Here is a 24255-nt window from a genome sequence, read left to right as displayed (position 1 = left end):
ACCTAAGGCAGCTCGGTTTCTAGGGCGTAAGGAAGAGCTCCTCTTACCTGTGAATTAGAGGCTTGAGTGGGGCTAGTAGGCAGAGTCGAAGTAGCTAAAGTCCGGCTAAGGAGAGGGTTGGGGAGATGGCTGCTGGGGGGGTGGGTGGCCTTCCAGTAGGCCTCCAGATAGTCGGCAAGGTGCTCACAAGCATCCTCCAGCTGGTTCTCGTCCAGGATCACGTCAAACAGCTCCTGCAGAGACAGACACTTCAGGTGGCCCACTTAGCCAGCCCCGCACCGAGTGAGTTTCACACTCACACGAGGGAGGGGCTCAAGAGCTGCACCACTTTGTATTTGCTTGTGTGCTCCTGCTTTCTCCTTACCTAACTGGCTGACTGCCCTGCTGAGTCTGATTGCCAGTCTGTCCGCCTGAGATCATCATTTACAACCCTCGATGCTTAACCGTGGCAATCACCAGAATATGAAAGGTGTCGTGAAAGTTGTTTAGGACACGACAGAAAAGAGAAGTAAAAAAAGAAAACAAAAATACAATCTGGACAGTACAGAAGAGGCCTGTTTTTTGACATGGAGACTATGAAAAACTTAATCTTGGAAACGACTGAGGCCCGTTTAGGACATGAAATTTGGCAGAAAAAAGCTGAAACCACAGATGATTTGACAGGGTGCAAACTTCCAAATATTCTAAGCAATAGAAAATTAATATAATCAGAACTCTTATAGCTTCTGCTATACCTGCATATCAAAACAAAAACCCAGAGGTGATCTAGGGTCCCAAAGCATGATAGGTAAAGGAGGGATTAGAAGGAAGAAGGTGTTTTGAGTGTTCAGAAATTTGTTTTTACATGGTCTCAAATCAATTTCTCAGTTGTTAAGAGCCAGCAACTTGCTCCCTATTATTGGAAGTGAATAGTAATCCCAAATCCATTTTAGCAACGAAATTTTTGAAACCACGATCTTGTTTCATTTAAGACAATTAGATACTAACAGCGCACGGTCACCACGGAATGCACTGTAGCTTTTTGTAAGCCATGATCTAGACAAGTGCTTGTGGGAATGGGTGGGGCAGTTCACCTCTTGGGAGTGAGGACCACGGCTCGGTGGGGAGAATTCCGTCCGGTGTTTGTGTGCTTGCCTTGTGGATATGATGCCAGGTCTGAGGACGCGGAGTGGATTGTACCGTTCCGAGAGACCACTTACCGGAGGACACTGAGCCAGTTTGTCTGCTGCTACCATCTGGACATTGAGGTGTTTGGCTTGAGATTTCCCTCGAGATTTTATTAACCTTTGTAAAACCTGTGCGAGATAAGGCGTAACGGGAGAACATCTGCACTCAGCTGAAGAAGCAGCTCAACAGACTGAGCTACAAAATGTCTAAGATTGCAGAATTAACGCGTTCACACACACGTCAGGTGCAGGCTTCAAAAAAAATACCCAGCTGGCATGGAGCTTATGCTGAAGCTTACCAAACCTCTGGTCTCGTGGCTCCTTTATGTTTACAAAAATTGAGAACCCCAAGAGCTTTAGAACATACGCCTGTTACATGTGAACATATTACTTATTTTTGTACAACTATCTATAGTTTTTTGCAAAGTCTCCTAGCTACATGTACTTTTAACCTGCTACTGTGTATTGTTTTGGTTGGAATATGTGAAGAAATTTATCCTTCAACAGATAGGGAATTCAGAAGAGGAGTATTTTAATAGCCTTTGCAGGTAACTGTGGATATTGTCTTTTAACATTACACCAAACTACTTTCTTCACGACAGTCTGCACGTGAAAGCTAACACCCTATCCATGAACTTCTCTTACTCTTAAATTCCATTGCCCTGTCTTGAAATTTGAACGGATCTTTTACTAGGCATGATTTGTAACATCATTCATTCATCATCTGGAAAACCAATGGTGCACTGAGTTCTTCAGATCTTCTGACACATTTTTAAAAGAATGTATTTGCTATTACCACTAATCTCAGAAAAGTCTGTCTTTTGAGAACCTGGTAAGCTCTCAGGTAGATTCGAATTTTCTGAAATTCTATTCTTTTGTTTGAAACCTTCAGTTTTATCACTGGTGACAAATGGGAAAAGATCTGCCAAATAAGCAAGTCTGAATAAACATAGTATGCCAGTTGTTCTTTCAAATAAAAATGGTGTTCCATGAAAAAAGAAGCTACTTGAGTTTGTATCTCGAAGTGTCCTCAAGATAGCTAACTGCTAAAACTGTAGCTGAAGCACTTTCAAATGTACTTCCTGTTTCATTACACAGGATACTGAAAAGGCTTGTATTGAAGAGTCAAATTTTACGTCTGTGTCAGGACACTGCGGGTGGTTTTCTTCACTGCGGGTGCTGTCTGGTACCAGTCTCGAGTCATGGACACTTAACTTTTACCCACCTTTGCACCATCAGTGCAAATGCCCAAACACTGAAAAAGGAAAATAATGTCTCAGTATTACTGTGGAAATCATTTTAACCTTGTGGACTCTCAGCAAGTTTCTCAGAACCTTCCTCCAGGAAACCAGGGACCACACTTTTAGGAATCACTGTTGTAAGCCATGAAACTAACTATGGTGTTCGCTTATATTAAGAACTCTTGACTACCCTGTCTCTTCACACTCCTGATGTTAGAAACATAGCCTTTTATAAGTGTAAAGCACAACATAAACACCACAGTGAAGTGTGATTAGAGAGCAGACAATAACAACCCCACTTACCTTAGGAGAAGAAATCTTTACGTATACTATAATGGGGGCCAAGGAAGTTTTACTAAGTTGAGCTGGATGATTAATAGTATCTGCGTCAAGGACTACCAGCTGCAATGTTCTTGCAAGTTCAAAAATCCTTTCGATTTCACTCTGAACTTCCGCTGTAAAAGGTGAAGCAGAGTTCAATTAAAGTATTTTTAGACCCAATAGAAATAAAGTAAAATGCTACACTGTTTCTTCACCTGGAAGGCAGGTAGGACAGCCAGTAGGTTAATGTTCATAGGCAACAGAGCTGATAAAAGGTATCCTTTGGAAAGAGCTGTCTCTCCAAAGTACCTTTAGAATTGAGGGAATTCTTTCAACGAGCTATAAAATTTGCTTCCAGTATAACAGTTTGAGTAGGAAAATCAAAATAGTTGGCTGTTTGTGCTGACTTACTTTTTGTGCTTTGTGTGACTTCACTCTGTGAAATCATTTCATAAAAATGTTGTGAAATAGAAACAATGTGTTTGTTTCTGACCACGTTACCATAGCAACTGTCACCACCTTTCTTTCAACTGTATCAGCTTAATCTGTGTTTATACTGTTACCTATTGGTATGCTTTCTGGATATGATAATCTAGATAAATGTATTAGCAAGCTGAAATACAACATTAAAAACAGGAGAGACGTTAATGGTATCTATAACAAACTTGTCCAAAAACACACTTTTCATGGTTTCTACCAACAGACGAATGGCCCTGCAGTATTCCTATTCTAAAAGGGTGGTTCTCCATTAGAAGCAGCACTACAGGGCACCTGGATGGCTCATTCAGTTGAGCATCCGACTCTTGATTTCTGCTCAGGTCACGGTCTCACGGTTTGTGAGTGTGAACCCTGCATCCGGCTCCCTGCTGACAGCATGGAACCTGCTTGAGATTCTCTCCTTCAGCCCCTCCCTTGCTTGCACTCTCTCAAACAAACATTTAAAAAAAAAAAAAACAGAAAAAAGCAAAAATCCAAACGATAAGGTTTATAGAAAAATTATCAACTAAAAATATGCTTGAACACCAGGGAAATTTCATTCAGTCTGTCTACCCCATGATCTTTCTAGAATCTAAAACAGGATGTCCAATAGAATGTTCTGTGATGATGGAAATAGTCTGTATCAATGCCGTCTACCCGATAGCCAGGCACTAGGCACTTGCGGCCACTGAGCACTTGAAATGTAGTGTGAATGAGAAGCTGAATTTTTAAACTTAAAGTGAAATAGCCAGAAGCGCCAGAAGCATAGATCTGTCAAGCCTAGCATGCAGCTTGCAGTGTCCACTACAACCATGAAGGGCAGGTTCCTTGAGACTCCTAGCCCTACAGAATACCTTTCAAGTCCTCTTATTTGGTTCTGTGCAGAAGATTCCTGGAGACAATTTACACTACTGCAGAAAAGATAAGTCACTAATCATCTGCCTCACAACATGTTATGACTAGACTCCTTTTATTCACCCGGATGTCTTTAAAATCTGGACTTAAACCACCTGCAATACCAGCTTTAAAATAATATTTGGTTACATGCTACTCGTGACAATCTTGCAGGAAGGAAAAACAAAACCCGATTAAGCTTCTGGATCTACCAGTTTATAAGAAACAGAACAATTAAATAAACTACACTATAATGCAGTTAGCAAACTTTGGACTATGGAAAACTATGCATAAGTGACCCAGACCCTTTAAGCAAAAAGTTACGAGGGAAAAAAAAAAAGATATATGGAAAACTATAGACTAAGAAACTTAAGGACCTTTGAACCAATCACTGTGGACTTTAATTCGCATCCTGACTTTATATATTTACAACGCATAAGTGAGTAAAATATAAAAAAATATATATGACAATTAGGAAATGATACATGGCTGAATAGAAATCTCATGATACTAGGGATGTATTGTTAAGATATGATAATGGCATTATGGTTTAAATAAAGAGAGTCCCTAATCTTTAGAAATAGGTACTGAAATATTTACAGATAAAATCTGTAATGATGTCTGGGACTTGTTTCCAAATAATCCAGAGACAGTTGGAGGACAAAGGAGAGGACTGGAGCTGAAACAAGACTGGCCATGAATGTCGAAAGTGAGTGATAAATACCTGAAGTTCCTTACACTTTTAACTTCCCTACATAACTGAATTTAATAACAGTTTAAAAAATAAAAATGGTATATTCTGATTATTTTTTTTCATAATAGTGTTTTAAAACATGACTAATATTATTTACATATTCTCTACATTTACCTTATCTTTACATTTTTATTCCAATTATAACCTTGCTACAGCTTTATAACCTTGTTGTGGCTTAACTATCTTAATTCAAGTAATATTTTTAAGAGTGTAATGTTCTTCTGCATTCTCTAAGTGTGAAATGTATCTAATGTAGATATCTTAGATTGTGATGCTTGACCAACATTACAACTGGAAAAACAAAGTTAGAACTTGTATGAATCCTATGGCTACAAATAAAGCCGTCTGTCCATCCAAAGAAGTCATGTACCACCCCAAAACAGTACAAAAGATGTACTTAAAGCTTCAAATTTTTCCAAGTTTTCTTTCCCTTCATGTCATACGGTGGTACATCAGCATAATGAACTCCAAAGGCAACATACTGTACTTTTGGTTTCTGTAACGGAGCTTTTCTAAAAGCTTACGTATAAAGCAAATTTTTACCTATCAAATTCTATCTTCACTGTACCGGATCTTTCATCCTTCTGTAAAAGAAGTGATTGCTGAAATTGATCTTTGAGGTGAGGGAGATCTTCTCAAATTTAAGCTCTACTAAATATAGAAGAATCTTAAGGTATAGCATATACATAAACTTACATATCTGGAATGTTAAAAGTATCGGTTTTGTACCACGTTGTAACATGAAACGTGTTTCCTCTACAACAGAGTCCACATAACGCCCACAACTTGTAATTCAACATGTACGGGCATCACTGGACCATTCTCCTGCTATAAGTGCCTATTTCCTAGTGCTACCATAAGGAAAACTTAAAATCGCCAGAGAAACCTACCCCTGCGTTTCCCTGGGAGCAAAGACTCAGTATTTGCTAATTCAGTGTCCACGGAGACTTACTAAGAATTGACTGCACCTTAAGCCCCGTCCTCTGCTGAGTTCCAGATCTGTTTATACAATCGATTGCCTGCTGGACATCTGCGTGCTTCGTAACACTGCAAATTCAACATGTGCACAAACGCAGTCATCATTTTCCTTATCCCCCTACCCAGCGCACTACTCCAGCCAAGCTCCTCCTCCTGAATTCCTTCTCCCCAGAACAACACCATTGATGACCCAGTTCCTGAAAGCAGAACCTTACAGCTCGTGCTGGAGTCGGCTTCTTCATGTTCCAGGTTCAACAGATTGCCAGATCCCGGCTCTCTTCTCTCTCCTTTCATTCTACTCATTCCCTTCACCCCTGTCTGATGTCAATCCTCTTAATCTCTAAGTTGAATGATGAATGACCACGACTACTAAATGACCTGACAGGGCAAGAATTGGACTGAGAGGAGATGCTTCTAAAGGCACCCATTTTATTAGTTTTTGCACGGAGGACATTATTTTTCCCTGAAACAACCTCAATCTGAATTTCCCCTGGCTTAGCTCTTGCCCCTTTCCATTCTCTTCTCCACAATGCTGTCAGTGATCCTTCTAAAACACAAGTCCTATGGTGCCACGTCTGCTTTCCTACACCTTTCTACCGCATCCACAATAAAAGGCCTACAAAGTCCTACATGATCAGGCACAGTCTCTCTGACCTCATCCTCCCAACCCCTGGCCTCTGCTTGTTCCACATCTGGCTTCCTTGCTATCCCTTAAACACATCACACATACTCCCACCACGGGGCCTTTGCACCTTCAGCTCCCTCTGCCCAAGACCGTCTTTTCACGGGTAGCTTACTGTAAGGCCAGAGAATTCACAACGTAAGTCATTCTGCTAAAATGTTGCTTCTTCAAAGAGGCTCCCCCAACATCCCCATGTAAAATCACTCTTCTTAGTTTTTCTCTACCCCTTGGCCCGCCTTTTCTTTCCAGACTCCTGAACCACGGACTTTTATATCTGCTCACTTTTGTCCATGTGTTCCTTATGAAATAAAAACTCTATGAGAGTGAGGAGTTGGTGTCCTTTACATCTGTGTCCCCAACACTTACAATAATGCCTAGCACATGGTTGGTACTCAAGTATTTGTTAAATGGATGAATAAATGCCTAAAACCTACGATACATGGTTCCATAATGCCTTAAGGGTAAGCTCCAAATCCCTTAATATCTCTCCTCTGCTTCTCTGGTGTCATCTCCCACCTCCCTCTTTTAAACCATACACTCACAGCTAAGGTAGAGAACAATGTTGTCCAGAAGCTTCTCTTCACTCTCACTCTAAGTCCCTATCATCCTCTCTACCTCTTTCCCTCCTTTTTTTCTTTTTTTTCTAAAAGTTTCATTAAAAGTGTTGAGAGTGATGGCAGGGGGGGAAGGGGTGGGAGAGAATTACGAGCATGTTCCACACTGTCAGCTCAGAGCTCACCGTGGGGGTTGATCCCAGAACCAGTGCTCTATTACCCAAGTGTAGTCAGTGAGGGTTTTTTTTTTAGGTGAGGAACCAAACTGAGTTTTCTAAGGTATTCTACATATTACTAACAGATAGTTTATTATTTTTAATAGTTTCTCTATGATTTATATAATAATTTATATAAAGATCTCAAACTCTCAGGGGTGCCTCGGTGGCTCAGTCGGTTGAGCGTCCGACTTCTGCTCAGGTCATGATCTTGTGGTTTGTGAGTTTGGGCCCCGAATCGGGCTCTGTGCTGACAGCTCAGAGCCTGGAGCCTGCTTTGGATTCCGTCTCTCCCTCTCTCTCTGCCCCTCCCCTGCTCATGCTGTGTCTCAAAAATAAACTAAAAAAAAAAATTTTTTTTAAATTGAGAAAATCTCAAACTCTCAGAAAAATTACTTTATAATAACAGAACCTAACAACCCAGTGAGTGAAATGTGACCATGATTAACCTAAAACTCCAAGCACATGCCACAGAGAAGAAATAACTGCTAAACTATCTCATTTGAGCAAATCAGCACGTTTATAAACAGTATCCAAACACAACCCTGTAGACATGTTCACTAAAATCTCTATACTGTTTTTGTATATAATATCAGTTAAAAATGGCCAGTAACGAATTTTATCTTTTATCTCAACACCTACCCATCCCCCCCGACACACACTATCCTGAATATGACATAATCATTGATATAATTCACTTATAATCATTGATATAATTCACTGTATATAATTCACTTACCGAGGGTCTTTGGATAATAGCCATCACTGATGGAGAACATACTATGTTTAATCCTTACAATAATTCTACAAGGTAGTTAATTCTCTCTCTCTTTGTTGTTTAGATGAGGAAACTAGGCATTAAAGACATCAACGAACTTGCCCACGGTAACACCAATGCAAAGCCAGGAAGTTTTAGAGTCTCTAGACACCAAAGCTCACATTAGTGGGGGAAAGGAAAAAAACCCAACCAAAACATTAACGCTGACAGCCAGTGGAACATTTAACTCGCAACTATCCTAACAAACCTTTCCATATCATGAATCACGAAGACTGTAAAACCTGCCCCTGGCAACACGGGTCCATTTCTTCTCTGCTCTATGACACATGGAATTATCATCTAGTTAGAGCTTCTCATTGGCAACGTCAGGAGAGAAATGTTTCAATAGCCTAAGCTCATCAGCACTGCACAGACTTACCTAAGCTTGACCTTGTGTTAGATCTTTCTATTATTGCATGCTTGCTGGGATTGTTTAACACTGAGCGCTTGGCAAGCGAGATGTCAGCCGTGACCCTTGTGATGGATATCCTGTGGGCGAAAAGTAACAGAAGACCCTGAGGTTACTAGTTGAATAAAAGGGGATAGAAGTACATTCCCAAAACGCATCTAGATTTGAGATATATGGTGAACATTATTTTCAGGTAAAAATCATTTTTTTTTAACGTTTATTTATTTTTGAGACAGAGAGAGACAGAGCATGAATGGGGGGGGGGGGGGGCAGAGAGAGAGGGAGACACAGAATCGGAAGCAGGCTCCAGGCTCTGAGCCATCAGCCCAGAGCCCGACGCAGGGCTCGAACTCACGGACCGCGAGATCGTGACCTGAGCTGAAGTCGGACGCTTAACCGACTGAGCCACCCAGGCGCCCCTAAAAATCATTTTTAATGAATTGTTAATGACTAATCATTCATTTTGGCTTATCCTGCACCTCCTTACTCGGCATTTGTTGTGTGCTTACCAAGGACGAAGCGCTCTACCAGACTTAAGAGTCTAGTGGAAGAGATGGGCAATAAATAAGAAAATTAACAAAATAATTAAAAGATCAAGATGGCTGTCAGAGAGAGGACAGATAGGGTGTTGTGACAGTAAGGAATTAGGGGGCTCATTTTAGGTCTGGTAGAAATGAGAGCACCACAATTTGGAAGCTGGAAACAGTAAGATGACAGACCCAGAGAAGTAAATATCTAAGTCAGTAACGGGAACAGTTGAGTAAAATAGAAGCCTCATCATACCGCTGAAGAAGAAGGCAAAACTAAAAACACGAGGTTTGGTGAAAAGTCTGTTTCAGAGTTCTAGCCCCCCACCTCCCCTCGAGTCGCCAGGTGATACTCCCTTCTCCGTGTGATTTAACACCACTGGTTGATTCCCTACAGGCAGTAAAATACAGGGCCCCTGACCAGGAGACCCTAGGCAGAGACAGGACAGGGACACTACATGGAAAAGAAAGGATTCTAAATGTTGGGCCACCAGCCCTCTTCCCTGTCTTACAGTTCTGACAGCCAGGCTTACATCCTCCAGGGGTCAGAATGGAAGATCTTTCCATGGGAAAACTGCCAAAGGGAGGAGACCCCAAGATAGCGACATTGGAGGTTTCCAATTAGATGGTCCAGTGAGCCTGTCCTATAGGGAAGCATAAAGCTGACAAGCCCCACCTGTGAGCACAGAATTTCCAAGTGATCATGTGATACCCCCATTCTTAGGAGCCCCACAGCGCTCCCTGAGAGTCTTAGGAAAAGCTCTAACATGAGAGAGACCAAAACAAACAGGAAAAGCAACAGTATGAATAATATAGTTGATTCTTGAACAACATGGGGGTTTGAAGCACCAACACCCTGTGCAGTCAAAAATCCACATGGAGCTTTTGACTGCCCCCAAACTTAACTAATAGCCTACTGTTGACTGGAAGCCTTACTGATAATGTAAATAAGCTATAAACACATATTTTGTATGTTATATATTCTGTATTCTTATAATAATACCTAACTTTTTCTTAATTTTCCAGTATTTCTAATTGGTTCACTGGCAGGATTTTTCAAATGGTCACAATTCCTCCCCCCAATTTTCCAATATATTTATTGAAAAAAAATCTCATAGGGGCGCCTGGGTGGCTCAGTCAGTTGAGTGACTCTTGATTTCAGCTCATGTTCTGATCTCACACTTCTTGAGATTGAGCCCCACATCAGGCTCTCCGCTGGCAGCGTGGAGCCTGCTTGGGATTCTCTCTCTTCCTCTCTGCACGTCTCCTGCTCATGTACACATGCTCCCTTGCTCTCTCTTTCTCAAAAAGTGAGGCAGAGGCACCTGGGTGGCTCAATCAGTTGAGCATCTGGCTCTCGGTTTCGGCTCAGGTTATGATCTTGCAGTTTCGTGGTTTCAAGCCTCACATCAGGCTCTGTGCTGGCAGTGTGAAGGTTGCTTAAGATTCTCTCTTTCCTTCTCTCTGCCCCTCCTGCTCTCTCTCTTTCAAAATAAAGAAACATTAAAAAAAAATCCTCATATAAGTGGAACCACACAAGTTCAAAGTCGTGTTGTTCAAGGGCCAGCTGTATTCAAAGTTGAAAGCCAGGAGATTATTATATCCAGGAAACTAACAAATTTCTGTTTAGAAACTCAGAATGAGTCGTTGGAAATTAAAAAGTAGAAATAAAAATTCAAAACAATAGCTGGAACATAAGAAAATCTAAAGGATAAAACAAAGTAAGAGTAAAAGGCAAAGAGAGAGAAAATAGAAGGTATGAAAGTTAGAGAATTACCCAGCATATTCAACTTCCAAATAATAAGAGTCCCAGAAAAAAAGAGAATCAAGAAAGCAGAGGAGAGGAAACCAAAAAAAAAAAAAAAAAAAAATTACTAATTCCATAAGAGTCTGATTATCCAAATTGAAAAGGATGGGCACAAAGGTTCAAAGTTCTACACCGGGACTCAGTCTTCACAAATTTCATGACATGAGGGACAAAGGATAAAGACAGGTCCCACACTAAGTGTCCTGTAATTCTTTTTAATTTTTTTAATGTTTGTTTATTTTTGAAACAGAGAGGCAGACACAGAATCTGAAGCAAGCTCCAGGCTGTGAGCTGTCAGCACAGAGCCTGACATGGGGCTCGAACTCATGAACTGTGAGATCATGACCTGAGCCGAAGTCAGATGCTTAACCAACTGAGCTACCCAGGTGCCCCATGTGTCCTGTAATTCTTAACAGCAACAATGGAAGCCGGAAGATAATGGGGCAAAAAGTTGTCAGAATTTTAAGGGGAAATTATTCCAATCAGAATTCTATAGCCATTTTAACTCTCAAATGGGAGAGTTGCTTAAAGACACTATTAGATATTCAGGGCCTCCAAAACTCTGTACTTTTCTAGGGAAACTACTAGAGGATGTTGTGGACTGAGATGACAGGGTAAACCCTGAAAGCGATCAAAGGATCTAAGGAAGAGGGGCTCCAACCCAAAAGGGGGGGCGAAGGAAACCCCAAGAATAAAGGTGAAAGATGTCGCAGAATGACAGAAGGCCCCCAGAGGTTCAGGAAGTTGAGTGACTACAGGATGCATTTCAATACGCTTGCAGGGGTGGGGGTTGGGGGGGGGGCGCGGAGTGGTTCAGACAACTGGGGAATTAAGGGCTCAGTTAGGGCCAAATACAGAGAAAGTTAAGCAAGCATGAAAGGTAAAATTACTTATCTCATGGTTCCCATGAGAAAACACCAAAGAAAGAACTTTAGCGTGCTGTATGGCTCCTTTGAATATTACCCACAAGGTCATAATACATAGTAAAAATGGAACCAGCTGAAATTAGGATTTAACCGTTGGGGGACTGAAAGAGGAGATGTGTGCAGGTAAGATGTGTCCTGTAAGATGCAGGAGAGGTAAATATGTTGCAAGGTAGGAAGTCAATAGATAAAGCCTAACACCGAAAACTCAAGTAGCAAATCGAGCACGTTATCTAGAGGTAAGGAGTAACGAAGCAAAAGGGCCACCTAAAGTAGTTTAGAGTGGTTGTCAACTGAAGCACAGGGCATTTGGTAAAATGGGGGAAGGGACTGCGGGCTGTTGTAAAGAAATGTGCGTTTATATGTCACAAAATTCATCTTTCTGGTGACTGATTCCATCAATTTGGACCAATTCATAGAATCCTCTATCTGCAACCACAGTCATGATAAGAAATAGTTCCATTACCAACACCCCCCCCCCAAATTCCCTTGTGCTGCCCCCTTTATTGTTAGTCTTCTCCCCCCTTCCCTAACCCTGGCACCCAAAGATCTGCTTTTCATCCCTCTGGCTTCGCCTTTTCCAGAATATCACTGTAGCCTTCTGAATGGAATGCCTTCTACTTTTCATAGCGGATTTGAGATTCAGCCACATTGTTGTACATTTCCATTTTTTCTTACTGCTGAGTGGGACTGCTGTTTTTTAAAAAATAAGTATTGGATTTTTGGGCTTTTTGTTCACTGAGGAGAATTTTATTTAACATGTAAGAAAAGCAATAACCAGAAAAGAGACACTAAAACATCAATCTAAACATAGTTTCATTATTATTTCAAAATGCATTCACAAGTGAAATCACGCTACAGGTGAAACACCCAATGCTTAGTAATCGTTTAACATGTTTTTGTTTATTTGGGGGTGGGTCTAGTAGCTAGGGTGACACAATCTGGGAAGCTCCAGCTGCAAAGGAGGTGACAATTGAGCATCTGCCTGACCACGGAGGGGGTCACTCATCCAACACCGATTTATTGAGTGCCTACTATGTGCCAGCCATGAGGGTGCTCTTCTGGAACTCAAATTCTTGTGGGATGTAGGGAGAGAGGAAGGAAGCAGACACATGTGTGATGCCAGGTGTTAAGAAAGCCATTACAAAAATAATGGAGGGTCATGAAGACACAGATGGGGTGCAGGGGAGGGTACATTTGTGTTCAGGGAAGACCTTTCAGGAAAGCTGACCTTTGGTCAGGGGCATGAAGGAAGTGAGGGAATGAGCCACACGGACACTGTGAGCAGGGTGTTCTAGGCAGAGGGAAGAGTGAGCATCTGAAGTGGGGGGCACTGCAGCAGTACAGCTGGATGGGACCCAGGTACTGCTGGCGACCACAGTCTGGGTCTGGGCACTCCCTGGGAGGCAAGCTGCCCGGTGATGGGCACCGCTCTGGGCACACAGTGGTGACCAGACAGAGAGACCAGAGAGCACCAGTCGGCCTGTGGGGAAACTGATTCAGCAGCAGGACGGGATTTTCTATAGTAACACATCCTCCTTCCCTCACATGCTCAGACCTTTCCGCACATGGTATGCTCAGCTGAGCACCCAACGACCTGCTTCGGTGGGCAGCTCTGTCAGCTGTGTGAAGTGGGGTCACTATCCTATTTCAACTCCTTTAAGTGTGCCTTGGGGATTGTCACCACTTGGGGTTCCGCCAAAAGAGGGACCTTGAAAATTACAAGGGCAAAATTTGGGGGACGATTCAACTCTCGGAATATCAAAACTGCCATGGAGGCTTTGAAAGTGACGTTAGGTCCTTCCTTAGAGATTGGGTTTGGTCACAGGCGGCACAAAGCCTTTGTTGTTTGCTCGGATTTATTTTTAAAGTGCCGCAGAGGATTCTAATATGCATCCAGGCTAGATAACCACCAGTTTAGAAGAAGCTGTCTTCACGTCTAAGCAAATTATCCACACGACAGAATACAGCGATGTAATGTTTCCCAGGATTATTGATTTGCAGTAAAATTCCCTCACAGAAGATTCAACAGCGTACGTATCCCTACAATTCAGCTCGCATTCCAGACACTTCAGTGCTGATGGCTAACATTTGCAAAGTCACTAGGAAGGAAAACCAAATTTATCACTGATGGTAGCTCTCCTTCTTGTCCTCAATTTCCTTGTTAATTTACCTGTCAATGTCCTACAAGGTGAATCCGAAGATTGCTTTGTTTACACGACACAGTTGGTTAGGATGGATCTGATTTTAAATGGGCTACTCCACTGCACACAACAGAGAGAAGATAATGATTTATCATCTCTTCTTTGACCTGACACACTTTAACGCTATTCAACAGCAAGGATCACGATTCTGACAACTCTCCAGGGCTTCAACAAATGAACCTAACTAGGTTTAAGAACAGAAAAGAATTCCTGTCAACAGTCTCTTCCTTACCAACACTTCCTCTTATATTTTCTTCCCCTTGGGCTTCCAATTTTTAAAAATAAATTTAGTTTATTTCATAGATAATTAAGAAGTAGTTTTCCCCTTCTAAAATTCCACGTATAGGGAAGTGATGAGTTTCCTTCCCCTATTCGTGCCAAAACCAAAAGACATTTAATGATTCAGGGACTCTGGATGTCTTGCCATGTGTTAAAAAATTCAATTTTTGCATGGATTTTTGTAAGTGTATCTTATGGACCCTGTTAATTCCTTTGAGGATCTTTACTAGGTGATCCCAAGCCTAGAGTGTTAAACGTGAGCTTTATGGGTCAGATAAGCCAAGGCAGGCCCATTAATAAAACCACGTGGAAATTACTCCTGGCCAGAAGCAGCAAATCAATATAGTATTCACATATTTGGTTCATTTGTCTCTTAAATGGAATCAGCCTGAATGGCTAATACTTTAGAACATGGGTCCAAGATATACCCTATGGCTGGCATCTGTCTTCCAAATTCAGAACTTACTAGGTTTAGACAGCAAGGAAATACCATCTCATTTCTCCATCTTTGGTGTTTTGGAAAGGACAGTGGGCTAACTGAGCGACAGAAAGCATAGTGCTTTGTCTAACAGAATTTTCTGGGTGTGCATTCTCAAGAAGACCATCCCAAACTAGGATAAATGACAGAGGCAACAATGAAGAACTGAAAAGTAACTAAGCCTGGTCAGGACTATGCCTTTTTCACTTGGCCAGTGCCCGACATGTTGCCTTGGACCAAGCCAAAGACTATGTCTTCCTGGTACAAAGTGAAAAATACTTCATCAAGTTATGGGGAAAAAAACCAAATTAGGAGCGTTTGATTAGGTGTATCTTGATTACCAAGTCTTTTTTATACCTCAGATCAGTGTCTGCTTTCCTTTTCTGCCTCTTTCAGTCCTTTTCTTGTCCTGGCTTCCCTTGCTGAAAGCCAATATAAATTAGAAATGGCTATAGAAGCAGGTGTGGTCAAGGAAAAAGCAGTATATTAAGAAATATAAAAGAACACGGAAACCCACAGATACCATCTATTCCACCTGTGTTGTTAGGATACAAGAAGGAAAGGAGTATTGAGGAGAGGCACCAAATATGTCTTGTTAAAAATACAGAAATTTAAACCAGCCCAGTATGTTCCCACATCCCCTACAATCAACTCTTTGTTTAAATTTCGAAGTCTCCATTTTAGACTCCTATCATATCTTTGATGCTTCAGGAAGTGGCTTAACCTTGACCACAGTGCCCATTGATTATCTGACTCAAGACTTCCTTTCAGTGAACTTGAAGCAAGCTCCATAAAGCCAAAGCCCTTGTCTGATTTTGCTCCTCGCAATGCCTAGCACATAGAGTATGCTCAATAAAACCTGCTGAAGCAAGCTGAGGGGGAAGGGGAAAAGAGGAAAAGAATTCAGTCCAAGCCAATTAACACGACCCACTAGATATGGCCCTGGCTTTGTTACCAGTCACTCCTTGTCGAGGGACTTGACTCAAAGACCTCTAGCTAGCTTGCCTTCCCCATGATGCTGTACCACACCTTGATGCCTGGACATGCCTTTCTAATTCGAGTTGGTGAAATCTTAGCTACCACTTTAAAACCTTTCCTAGAGAGGACATCCCTGTCAGTGTTCCCCCCTCCTCTCTTTACCCCAGACACACACATGCTGAGCTGCCCTGTCATTCACTTTATATGTCACTGGTCGAAGTTTCAACTGATGGTCGACACCTAAGGTCCACAAAGACAGTGAATGGCTTCAACATCTCTGCGTTTCTCTAGCAGGACACATATAGGAGACATTCATTCAACAGTCACCCACAAGTATTGTTCACAATGGGCACAGTTCCAGGCACTGAGAACACAACAGTTCATATAAGAGATTTGAAAACAATAACAACAACAAAAAACAACAAAAAAACAAAAAACCTGCCCTCATGGAGTTTATATTCCAACTATGGGAGAATGACAACAAACAAAATTAATAAATACATAAAAGATTCATGGAAAAAAGGAAGGACGAGGGGATGGGTGTGTGTATGTGTGTGCACATATACCAAGAAGAGTATCTGGCACAGGGAACTGCAAGTGCAAAGGCCCTGAGGTGGGCATGTATCTGGCTGTCTGGCACACTCCCGGAATAAGGAAGCCCGTACAGCAGGAACAGAATGAGCAAGTGGGAGAGCGTAAGAGAGGAGGTCAGAAGTAAGGCAGGGTGTGGGGGTGTGCATGGTCAGACCAGAGAGGGTCTTAAAGGCCACTATAAGGACTCTGATTTTTACTCTGTGTAAAAAGAGAAGTCATGGGAGGGGTCTGAACCCAGTGATGGGAACCGGCTCACAGTTTAACAGGGTTGTTCAGGCTGCTGAATTGAGAAGAGACATTAAGGAAGCAATGATAGAAGCAATGATACCAGTTAGGAGGCAATTTATGATAATAATCCAGGGAAGATGATGGGGTCCTAGACCAAAAGGATAGCAGAGGAGGTGTGAGAAGTCGGTAGGTTCTTGATATATTTTAAAGATACAGACAACAGCATTTGGATGTGGAATGTAAGAGAAAAAGAATAGTCAAGAATGATTCAGGGCACGTGGGTGGCTCAGGTGGTTGAGTGTCCGACTCTTTTTTTTTTTTTTTTAATTTTTTTAATCTTTATTTAATTTTGAGAGAGAGTACAAGTGGGGGAGGAACAGAGACAGAAAGACACAGAATCCGAAGCGGGCTCCAGGCTCTGAGCTGTCAGCACCGAGCCCGACGCGGGGCCTAAACTCACAAACCGTGAGTTCATGACCTGAACTGAAGTCGGATACTTAACCGACTGAGCCACCCAGGCGCCCCGAGTGTCTGACTCTTAATGTAGGCTCAGGTCATGAGCTCACCGTTCGTGGGATCGACCCCCGCGTTGGGCTCTGTGCTGACAGCCTGGAGGCCACTTGTGATTCTCTCTCCCCCGCTCTCTGCCCCTCCCCCCAAAAATAAATAAATAAATAAATAACCGTTAAAAAAAAGGAATGATTCAATGATTTGCGGCTAATGGGTGTTAGAACTAAAAGATGAAGCAGCTATACCTGAGGTGTGGAAGACTATGAGAAGAGCAGGCTTTAGGGGAGTTGGGAGGTTCAGTTTGAGAAATCCATTGGACATCTTAGTGGTGATCCTAATAGGCAGCTGGGTATATGGGTCTGGAATTCGGAGGACAGACCGGCGAAGGAGTGCTATTTAAAGCCTTAAAATGAAATCATTCACAGAATGAGTGTAACTAGAAGAGAGAACACCAAAGGACTTAACCCTGGGCTCTCCCAGATGTCTAGCTGATGAGAAAGAACCAGCCAAGGAGAGAAAGGAGACAAAGTGAGATAAAAGAAAAACCAGGAAAGTGTGCTTGAAGGAAACAAAGTATTTAAATGACGATGAGGCAGTCCAACATGTCAGTTACGAGGAGGGTTGAGGATTCACCCCTGGATTTAACGATGGTGAAAGTCACGGACGATCTGACAGGACTAGTTTGGGTTGAGCGACGGATGCGTAACTGGAGTACACTTCAGTATGAGAGGAGAACAAGTGTGTACTATGTGTTCAAGGAGCTTTGCTGTAAAGAAAAGGAGAAAAATGGAGCAGCTAGAGGGGAACAGACGTTCTAACTTTCTTCAGAGGGAGAAAGTACCTTTTTAGATGCTGATGGAGTTTCCATTAGAATGAGAAGTAGTGATAAGGAGAAAGGAAAGGATTCTCCAGCTGTGTTGGGGTAGGAAGGGATCTAAGTGCCCAAGTTGTTGGGTTGGCCATTGCTAGGAACGTAGTGACGGAAAAAAAGAGGGCATTCCAGCAAACATGCAAGTGGGGCTCGGTGTGAGCGTGGGAACTCTAGAGGTTCTCTGTTTGCCTCCATGGGGGAGAGAGATGACAAGGGGCTTGGGAATTGGTGAGCGAGGAGATGGTACAGACGTCAGAAAAGTGAGAAGAAGATGTATATTATATCTGGGCAGCATTGAGAGCCAGGTGACTTTAGGGTGATACTAGTCAACAGGCCAAAAAGCTTATAGATGCAGGTGCAGGGACAGAGAACTGGCTAGTCCAGGGCTGAGGATGTGCTGAACAAGTATGACAGATATTTACTGAATCAGAGTGAACTGAATGAGACTTCTTGCCCGTCACCATAGAGACCTCAGAGGGCATTTTTCTCTTGGGATCACACGCCTGTCCCACCCGGGTTTTGTCACCGTCAAGAAGAAATCCACAAAATCCAGTATTCTGAAATACTCACCGCCCTTCAAATCTGTGTTTTAAAAAATCAAACAATGCTTTTTGCATCATATCTGTGACCTGCAATTGAGCAAGCAATAAATTAATAAGACACAGTAAAAATATTACTAATTAGGATAAAACACTTCTACTCCTCAGACTGTTTAAAAACCTATGCTTCCCCTTTGGAAAAAGTAGCATGGGAGACTTGTCACGTTATTTCCGTTGCTGAGTTGTGGTAGCAGTGACAATTAAAACGGGAACGTCCCCCCAACTTATCCTGATGTTTCAGTGACAATAACATGACATCGCAAGTGGTTTCGGGCAACTCTCCGTTTGATACTATTTCCCCCCAGACTGAGTAAACTAAAGCTAGCAAAATCTCCAAAGCAACAGCCATAAAAACAAAACAGAACAAAACAGGAAGCACTATATACCACAGCCTGGAAAATAACATGCTTTGCTGCTACGAGCTCTTTAAGGTCTCAATTCAAGAGGGAGGTGGAGTCACAAAGCAGTGCTGCTGGTGAAGGTCACGTGTGCTCCGGAGGGCAGCCACTCACCTCATAGCCCTTCAGGGATGGGCCCACCAAGACCACGGGTCGCATGGAAGGTACCACGTCATAAGGAGGAGTGTGCTCTGTCTGCAGAGAGAGAGGAGAGGACTTCAGATGGTTAAGAGGCAGGGGGAGCTGAGATATTTTAAGTATAAATTGTTCTTTCTGAACTCTGTCATAGGAGGCACCGGCTTTCCAAAAATTTTTTTTCTTTTCTTTTTTCTTTCTCTTTCTTTCTTGTCTGTCTGTCTTTCTTTCTTTCTTTCTCTTTCTTTTATTTTTCTTACTTGCCTCTTTCCTCAATAAACCCAAGCAAAGCATGGTGGGCTTATTTTCCTAAGGTTTTTCAACTTACTGAATTGTCTACAGTTTTCTTGCTCGCCTCAAGAAATACTACTGACACATTAGTTCCTAAAGCAGGAAGTGCTGCTTTTCAGCAAAATCTAGTTGGAAGGACAGAAACATGCCTCATGCAGAAGAAGTGTTTAGGCTGGACTGGAGGTTAATACTGCTTTTTAAATGCATTTGAGAGTTTTCTGAAGAGCTGAGTGATCAGACTAACATGGTTAATTGCAGAGAAAAAAAAGGTCTTATTAGCTTTGCATCCTGGATATTGGTCTTACCTGGATAAAACCTAATTTCAGAACACTGTAACGCCCATTACCAAATACTTGCAAATCCCTATTGTACTGTGAGAATTTAAATTAACAGGCAGGCCTGTTCTAAGGATCCCTATCACAGGTTAGTGATTCATGGTTTTGGATTTTGGGTTTCTCTACCTTGGAACTTGAAAACTTAAAATGTAGCCTTTACGTGCCTTGGAAGAAAGGGGGTTAATGTGTGATAACATATTCAAGCATGCTGCAGGGGCCTCAAAAGGTTCATTATCAACTTGCACATCTAATATGCTTCTCATGAGCGGCCTAGGTCATGTCTCTGTTACATAACTAATTCATGCCTTTCTACGATAGTTTCTTTCTTTCTTGGAAGAGCAGGGGAATGAGCTACATTTTGTAGCAATTTCTAAAACTTCCAAAAAGTTTCAGCTTTAACCGCTTCACATAAAATGATCAAAATTTTTCCCCAAAAAATCAGGTAACAGCTAATTTGTTTGATCACATTAAAACTGGCTATTTCCATAGCAGAAAATGCTTACATGGACCCCAGAGGACTTTTTTTTAATGCAAAAGAGAGAGAGAGAAGATCTCCCACAGTGAGGTACACAAATCATTACTATCTGAATCTTCCTGCATTAAGGAGTGCCTGAAAACTATATGTTTAAAGAATCACACAGACAAAAAAAAATGTTTTTAACTATTTTAAGAATTTCAAAAACTGATGTACAAACATGAATGCAATTTCTGCATCAGCCTGTTGCCCAAGAACAGTGTATGGTTGCTTAAAATTGCCCACTGCAAACTTTCTGACGTTGACTAAACTTAACTTGCTTCAGGTGGGGGCTGGGAGTGGGCGGTAAAAAACATTGTAGTTTCAACCTGCGATTCCGCCCATAGTAGAGGACAGATCCATTCTGGGGACAAAAATAACGCTGCCATGTGCTGTCCAATTTTACTCCTTAAAACTTTAGCTAGTGTTCAAAATTAATTTTAATAGACACAAGAAAGGTAGAATACATTTTCAAACAGGAAAAAAAAAAAACAAGACAAACATAATACAGTAACAGCACAAATGCCACGAGCACCACTCTAAAAGCAACCTAAAAGATGGAAAACAATCTTATCGGTGAATGTCAGGTTGGCTTTTGGTTTTTGAGCTCTACATTGAAGTTCACCACATAATCAGTAACACAAGAAGAATGAATACCAGTGCCGAAGGCATCATAAGCATATTTGTTATTACATTGATAACACCTGGGATCATACTGAAACTGTTTAGAAGCCGAGTCCTTATAACTATTCAGTAGAAGAATACCTTTTCCACTGTTGGGATCAGGAATATAAATTGCACATATTTCAGCAACGGCTACCAAGAAATTTTATTTCAAGCCTGTAAGGGTTAAGCGGCCCAGGATTTCATACATAAGGTCTTGGTTCCTTCAGTCTGTGGCTACCAACTAGCAAAGGGTTACCCATGCCGGTCATCAATCAGCTTCGTATTCGGTAGGGTAGCTACAGAAATTACCTTATTTGATGGAATATTGGTACTTTGTGCCCTAGTGATAACGACACCATCATTTTCATCTACCCTTTCCCGCTAGCCCTATTTTGTTCCAACTGTGTAGCTGAAAAAATCTTGGTTCATAGACATCTGTAAGGTTTGGGAATTTAAGAGAAAGCAAACTTCAAAAAACACATCTTGACTAACATGGTTTTCGTTCAGGTCACTGCTCTGTAAGATCCAGAGCATCTGAAGGATGCAAATTTTCTAGGCATCTGTGCTATGAAGACCGGTAGTCACTTGGCTGCAAGTTTTAGTTGCGCCGAGAAGACAGGACCAGCGAGATGGGCCCACTGGTGTGGACGTACATCAGGCTGGGGCTGTCCATGTTAACGCAAAAATACAGGTTTTCATTTTTGCCTGGAGTGCTGAGGTCTTCTATTATAAATGTAACCATCATTTATTAAAAAAAAGAAAAAAAAAAAGAAAAACAACAACACACTTCACAGTTCAGCCTCTGACACTTCATGGATGATTTTAGAGTTCCTCCATGTAGCAAAATGCTTGCATCCATGTCACGATGTACCCATCATTATGCTGGACATGGTGATGCTAGGAAATAGGATTCCAAAAGACAGCACAGCAGTAGGCTGTGCAAAGTGATGTGTGTGAGAAGAAAGGACTGAATGGCAATCGTGTGTGTGTGTGTGTGTGTGTGTGTGTGTGTGTGTGTGTCAGGGGCGGGGGGAATGTCTTTAAAAAATAATGCTTTCAAGCTACAAAATGTGTGAAAGGAGACAGACTTTGGAGGGAAGGGCACTTGGGAATACCCTGGTTTCCAGTCAGGGGACAAGGAGCATCACTGTGGCATCACCAAGCGGCACCTTGGCGGGCCGGTGGCAAAGGCTCTACGCACGGCCACCGCCCTGTTATCCAACAGGTGAGATGCTGCGACCTGACTATGGGAGAAGGCAAGAACATCGGGAGAGGATTTATATATGACAATAGGAAAAACTCACAGTAAACCGCCAAAACAAGCCTGCAGTTTTCCACTGGTCTTGTTCATCTGCAGAGTTTGCACCTAGTGGATCAGAAGTTTAAATACTGACTAAATTAAAAATTGAATCATTTTTTTTTTAGTACAAGCTATTGTATCTGGATATCATCAATCAGAATCTAATCATGGTTTTAATATGCTTGATATAAGTTAAATTTCTGGAAAAAAGAAGAGAGACAAAGACAGACAGAATAAGCATGCACAATACAGGTGCATTATATGGAGTTGTCAGTGTTTTGACATCTTGGAAGGTTTAAACAAATTCCCTTGGTGGTAGATATTATTCCATCAAAAAGGATAAGTACTGTAATAGCGCTTGAACAGGTCACTCCCTGAATTTAGTCAGTTTGAAATGCATGGACTCCATGAGCTTGTTTGATAGGTTCTTTTCTTGGGACAGAAATGACTGCGTTTAATAAAACCGTGGGACTTAATGCTAATGATGCCAGTGGCAGGATAAACACAGCTTATGTCAATGTAAACTTACCGATCTCTGCTTCTGCTTAGCTACAGCAGCGTGGAAAAGAAACAAAGAATAACAGAGCATGCACGTTATTGGCTTATCAAAAGACGCAGACAATCAACAGGACGAGAAGTGTGGCGCAGTGCGGTTGAGCAGTTGAGCAGACGGGAGCTTGGAAGTTAATGTTACCTTCTTAAAGAAGGGCATTCTTTTCTCTTTGGAGTGGGGTGACGTTACACTGTTTGCACTGGGTTTAGGGGAGCGGTGGTTTGCTGGAATATCATTTTCTTCTGCATCTAAGCCAGTAGCATCTATGTCTATAGCTATATACAGACAAACAATTCAAAAATCATCAGGTAGACAGGAGAGGAAAAACAGGTTATAAAAAAAAATAAAATGAAAGCAAATAAAACTAACCATAGTAAAAGATCTAGCACGAGTGCTCAGCACAGTAAACAAAGTAAAATTTCAAGGTAAAGCACGTTAAGAATGCCATGTAATCAAATCGAACAACACCAAAAGATCCCCTTCGTGATAGGTTTGCTTGAACAAAGTTACGCTAGATCTCTCGGATAATATTTCCAGAGAAACATTTTTAAGGTGTAGCTTCAAACAGAACACTGACATTTTTCCACATCAACTGTATGTAAGTATGGTACAGAACATTTGGCTTCACGTCTCCCGATACCTTAACTCAGCTTTTAGATAATGAGCAACTACTCTTGGAAACCTTTATCACGGTGTGCCCCAGGCCTCTGAGTTTTGCTTGATTTTGTGCGAAAATAAGGGCAACGTGAAAAGCTTCGCTAAAAATGCAACAGGAATTTGAGCGAACGTGAGAATAGAAAATCCTAAATTCAGGCAATGCAAAGAAAGGAGTCGTACACGAGGCAAATGATTCAGGGAGTGTTCCAGGAAGGACAGCATTAAAACTATTTCAAGATGGTTGTATCCCCCTCATTAGTTACTAATTAGAAAGCACTGGACCCCACGATCTCCAGATGAAATGATTCTAATGACATAAGGGGACTTCCAGTGATTTGTGTAAAGCCACTGGATCTAATACGAAAGGCAGAGAGGAAGGACACAAAGACCCAAGAGAATGTGGCACCGGTCTCCTTGTCTGGAGAGCGAGAGGTTTAGGTTTGTGGTTCAACCTGATTTCACATTTAAAACCTTCTGCCTTGAAAACTGGAGCACTTAAAGATTAAGCGTTAAGTGAAAAATGATCCATAATCTCATTTTGAACTTTATAAAATGCTTCCACGTGCCATTACTACAGAATTTTCTCCACTGCACAATCAGGGCTGGAAAGTACTTGGAAGATCGCTTTCAACCCTCTTATTTTTAAGGCTGAGATGATAAACTCTTAAAGAGTTTCAGGGACTTGTTCTTGGCAAAAAACTCGGCAGGGCCAGGTCTCGGAACCCAGGTTTGCCTCTGCGAGCCCCTGCCCCGTCCCTGCACCCCGCTGCCTCTCCAGGTGAGCCCTCTCTCCACCAGGTACCCTTCCTTCTCCAGTCCCCTGTGCTTTCCAAGAGGGCTTGCATCCTCACTGTCAGGATTCAGGAAGGTGCCACAGAGCTGTGAGCTCAGGAGAAAATC

At 42.0% G+C, this 24255-nt stretch overlaps 2 protein-coding genes across 10 annotated transcripts in view; one reads left to right on the top strand and one right to left on the bottom strand.

Annotated features, from left to right (window-relative positions):
• NSUN6 (NOP2/Sun RNA methyltransferase 6) overlaps window positions 1–6840 on the top strand; it is a 74199-nt gene extending 67359 nt beyond the window's left edge. The window contains exons 13-14 of the mRNA XM_045462688.1: window positions 4747–4808; window positions 5619–6840. The gene's annotated coding sequence lies outside the window, so the exon portion shown is untranslated. The remainder of the gene's footprint in view (window positions 1–4746; window positions 4809–5618) is intronic.
• CACNB2 (calcium voltage-gated channel auxiliary subunit beta 2) overlaps window positions 1–24255 on the bottom strand; it is a 390684-nt gene that overhangs the window by 4209 nt on the left and 362220 nt on the right. For 7 of the 9 annotated variants that reach the window (XM_045462677.1, XM_045462679.1, XM_045462684.1 and 4 more), the window contains 7 exons: window positions 22840–22973; window positions 19019–19099; window positions 18478–18536; window positions 8479–8588; window positions 2711–2862; window positions 1200–1295; window positions 48–233 (listed from right to left, as the gene is read on the bottom strand). In XM_045462677.1, coding sequence (XP_045318633.1) covers window positions 48–233; window positions 1200–1295; window positions 2711–2862; window positions 8479–8588; window positions 18478–18536; window positions 19019–19099; window positions 22840–22973 — 818 coding nt within the window. Of the gene's footprint in view, window positions 1–47; window positions 234–1199; window positions 1296–2710; window positions 2863–8478; window positions 8589–18477; window positions 18537–19018; window positions 19100–22149; window positions 22212–22674; window positions 22695–22839; window positions 22974–24255 lie in introns of all 9 variants that reach the window. The other 2 variants (XM_045462680.1, XM_045462678.1) reach the window with 2 other exon arrangements.

This window comes from Leopardus geoffroyi, chromosome B4, assembly GCF_018350155.1.
Source record: "Leopardus geoffroyi isolate Oge1 chromosome B4, O.geoffroyi_Oge1_pat1.0, whole genome shotgun sequence".
NCBI classification, from domain to species: Eukaryota; Metazoa; Chordata; class Mammalia; order Carnivora; family Felidae; genus Leopardus; species Leopardus geoffroyi.
The sequence above is the reverse complement of the archived record's forward strand: the minus strand, read 5'-3'. Positions and strand labels throughout refer to the sequence as shown.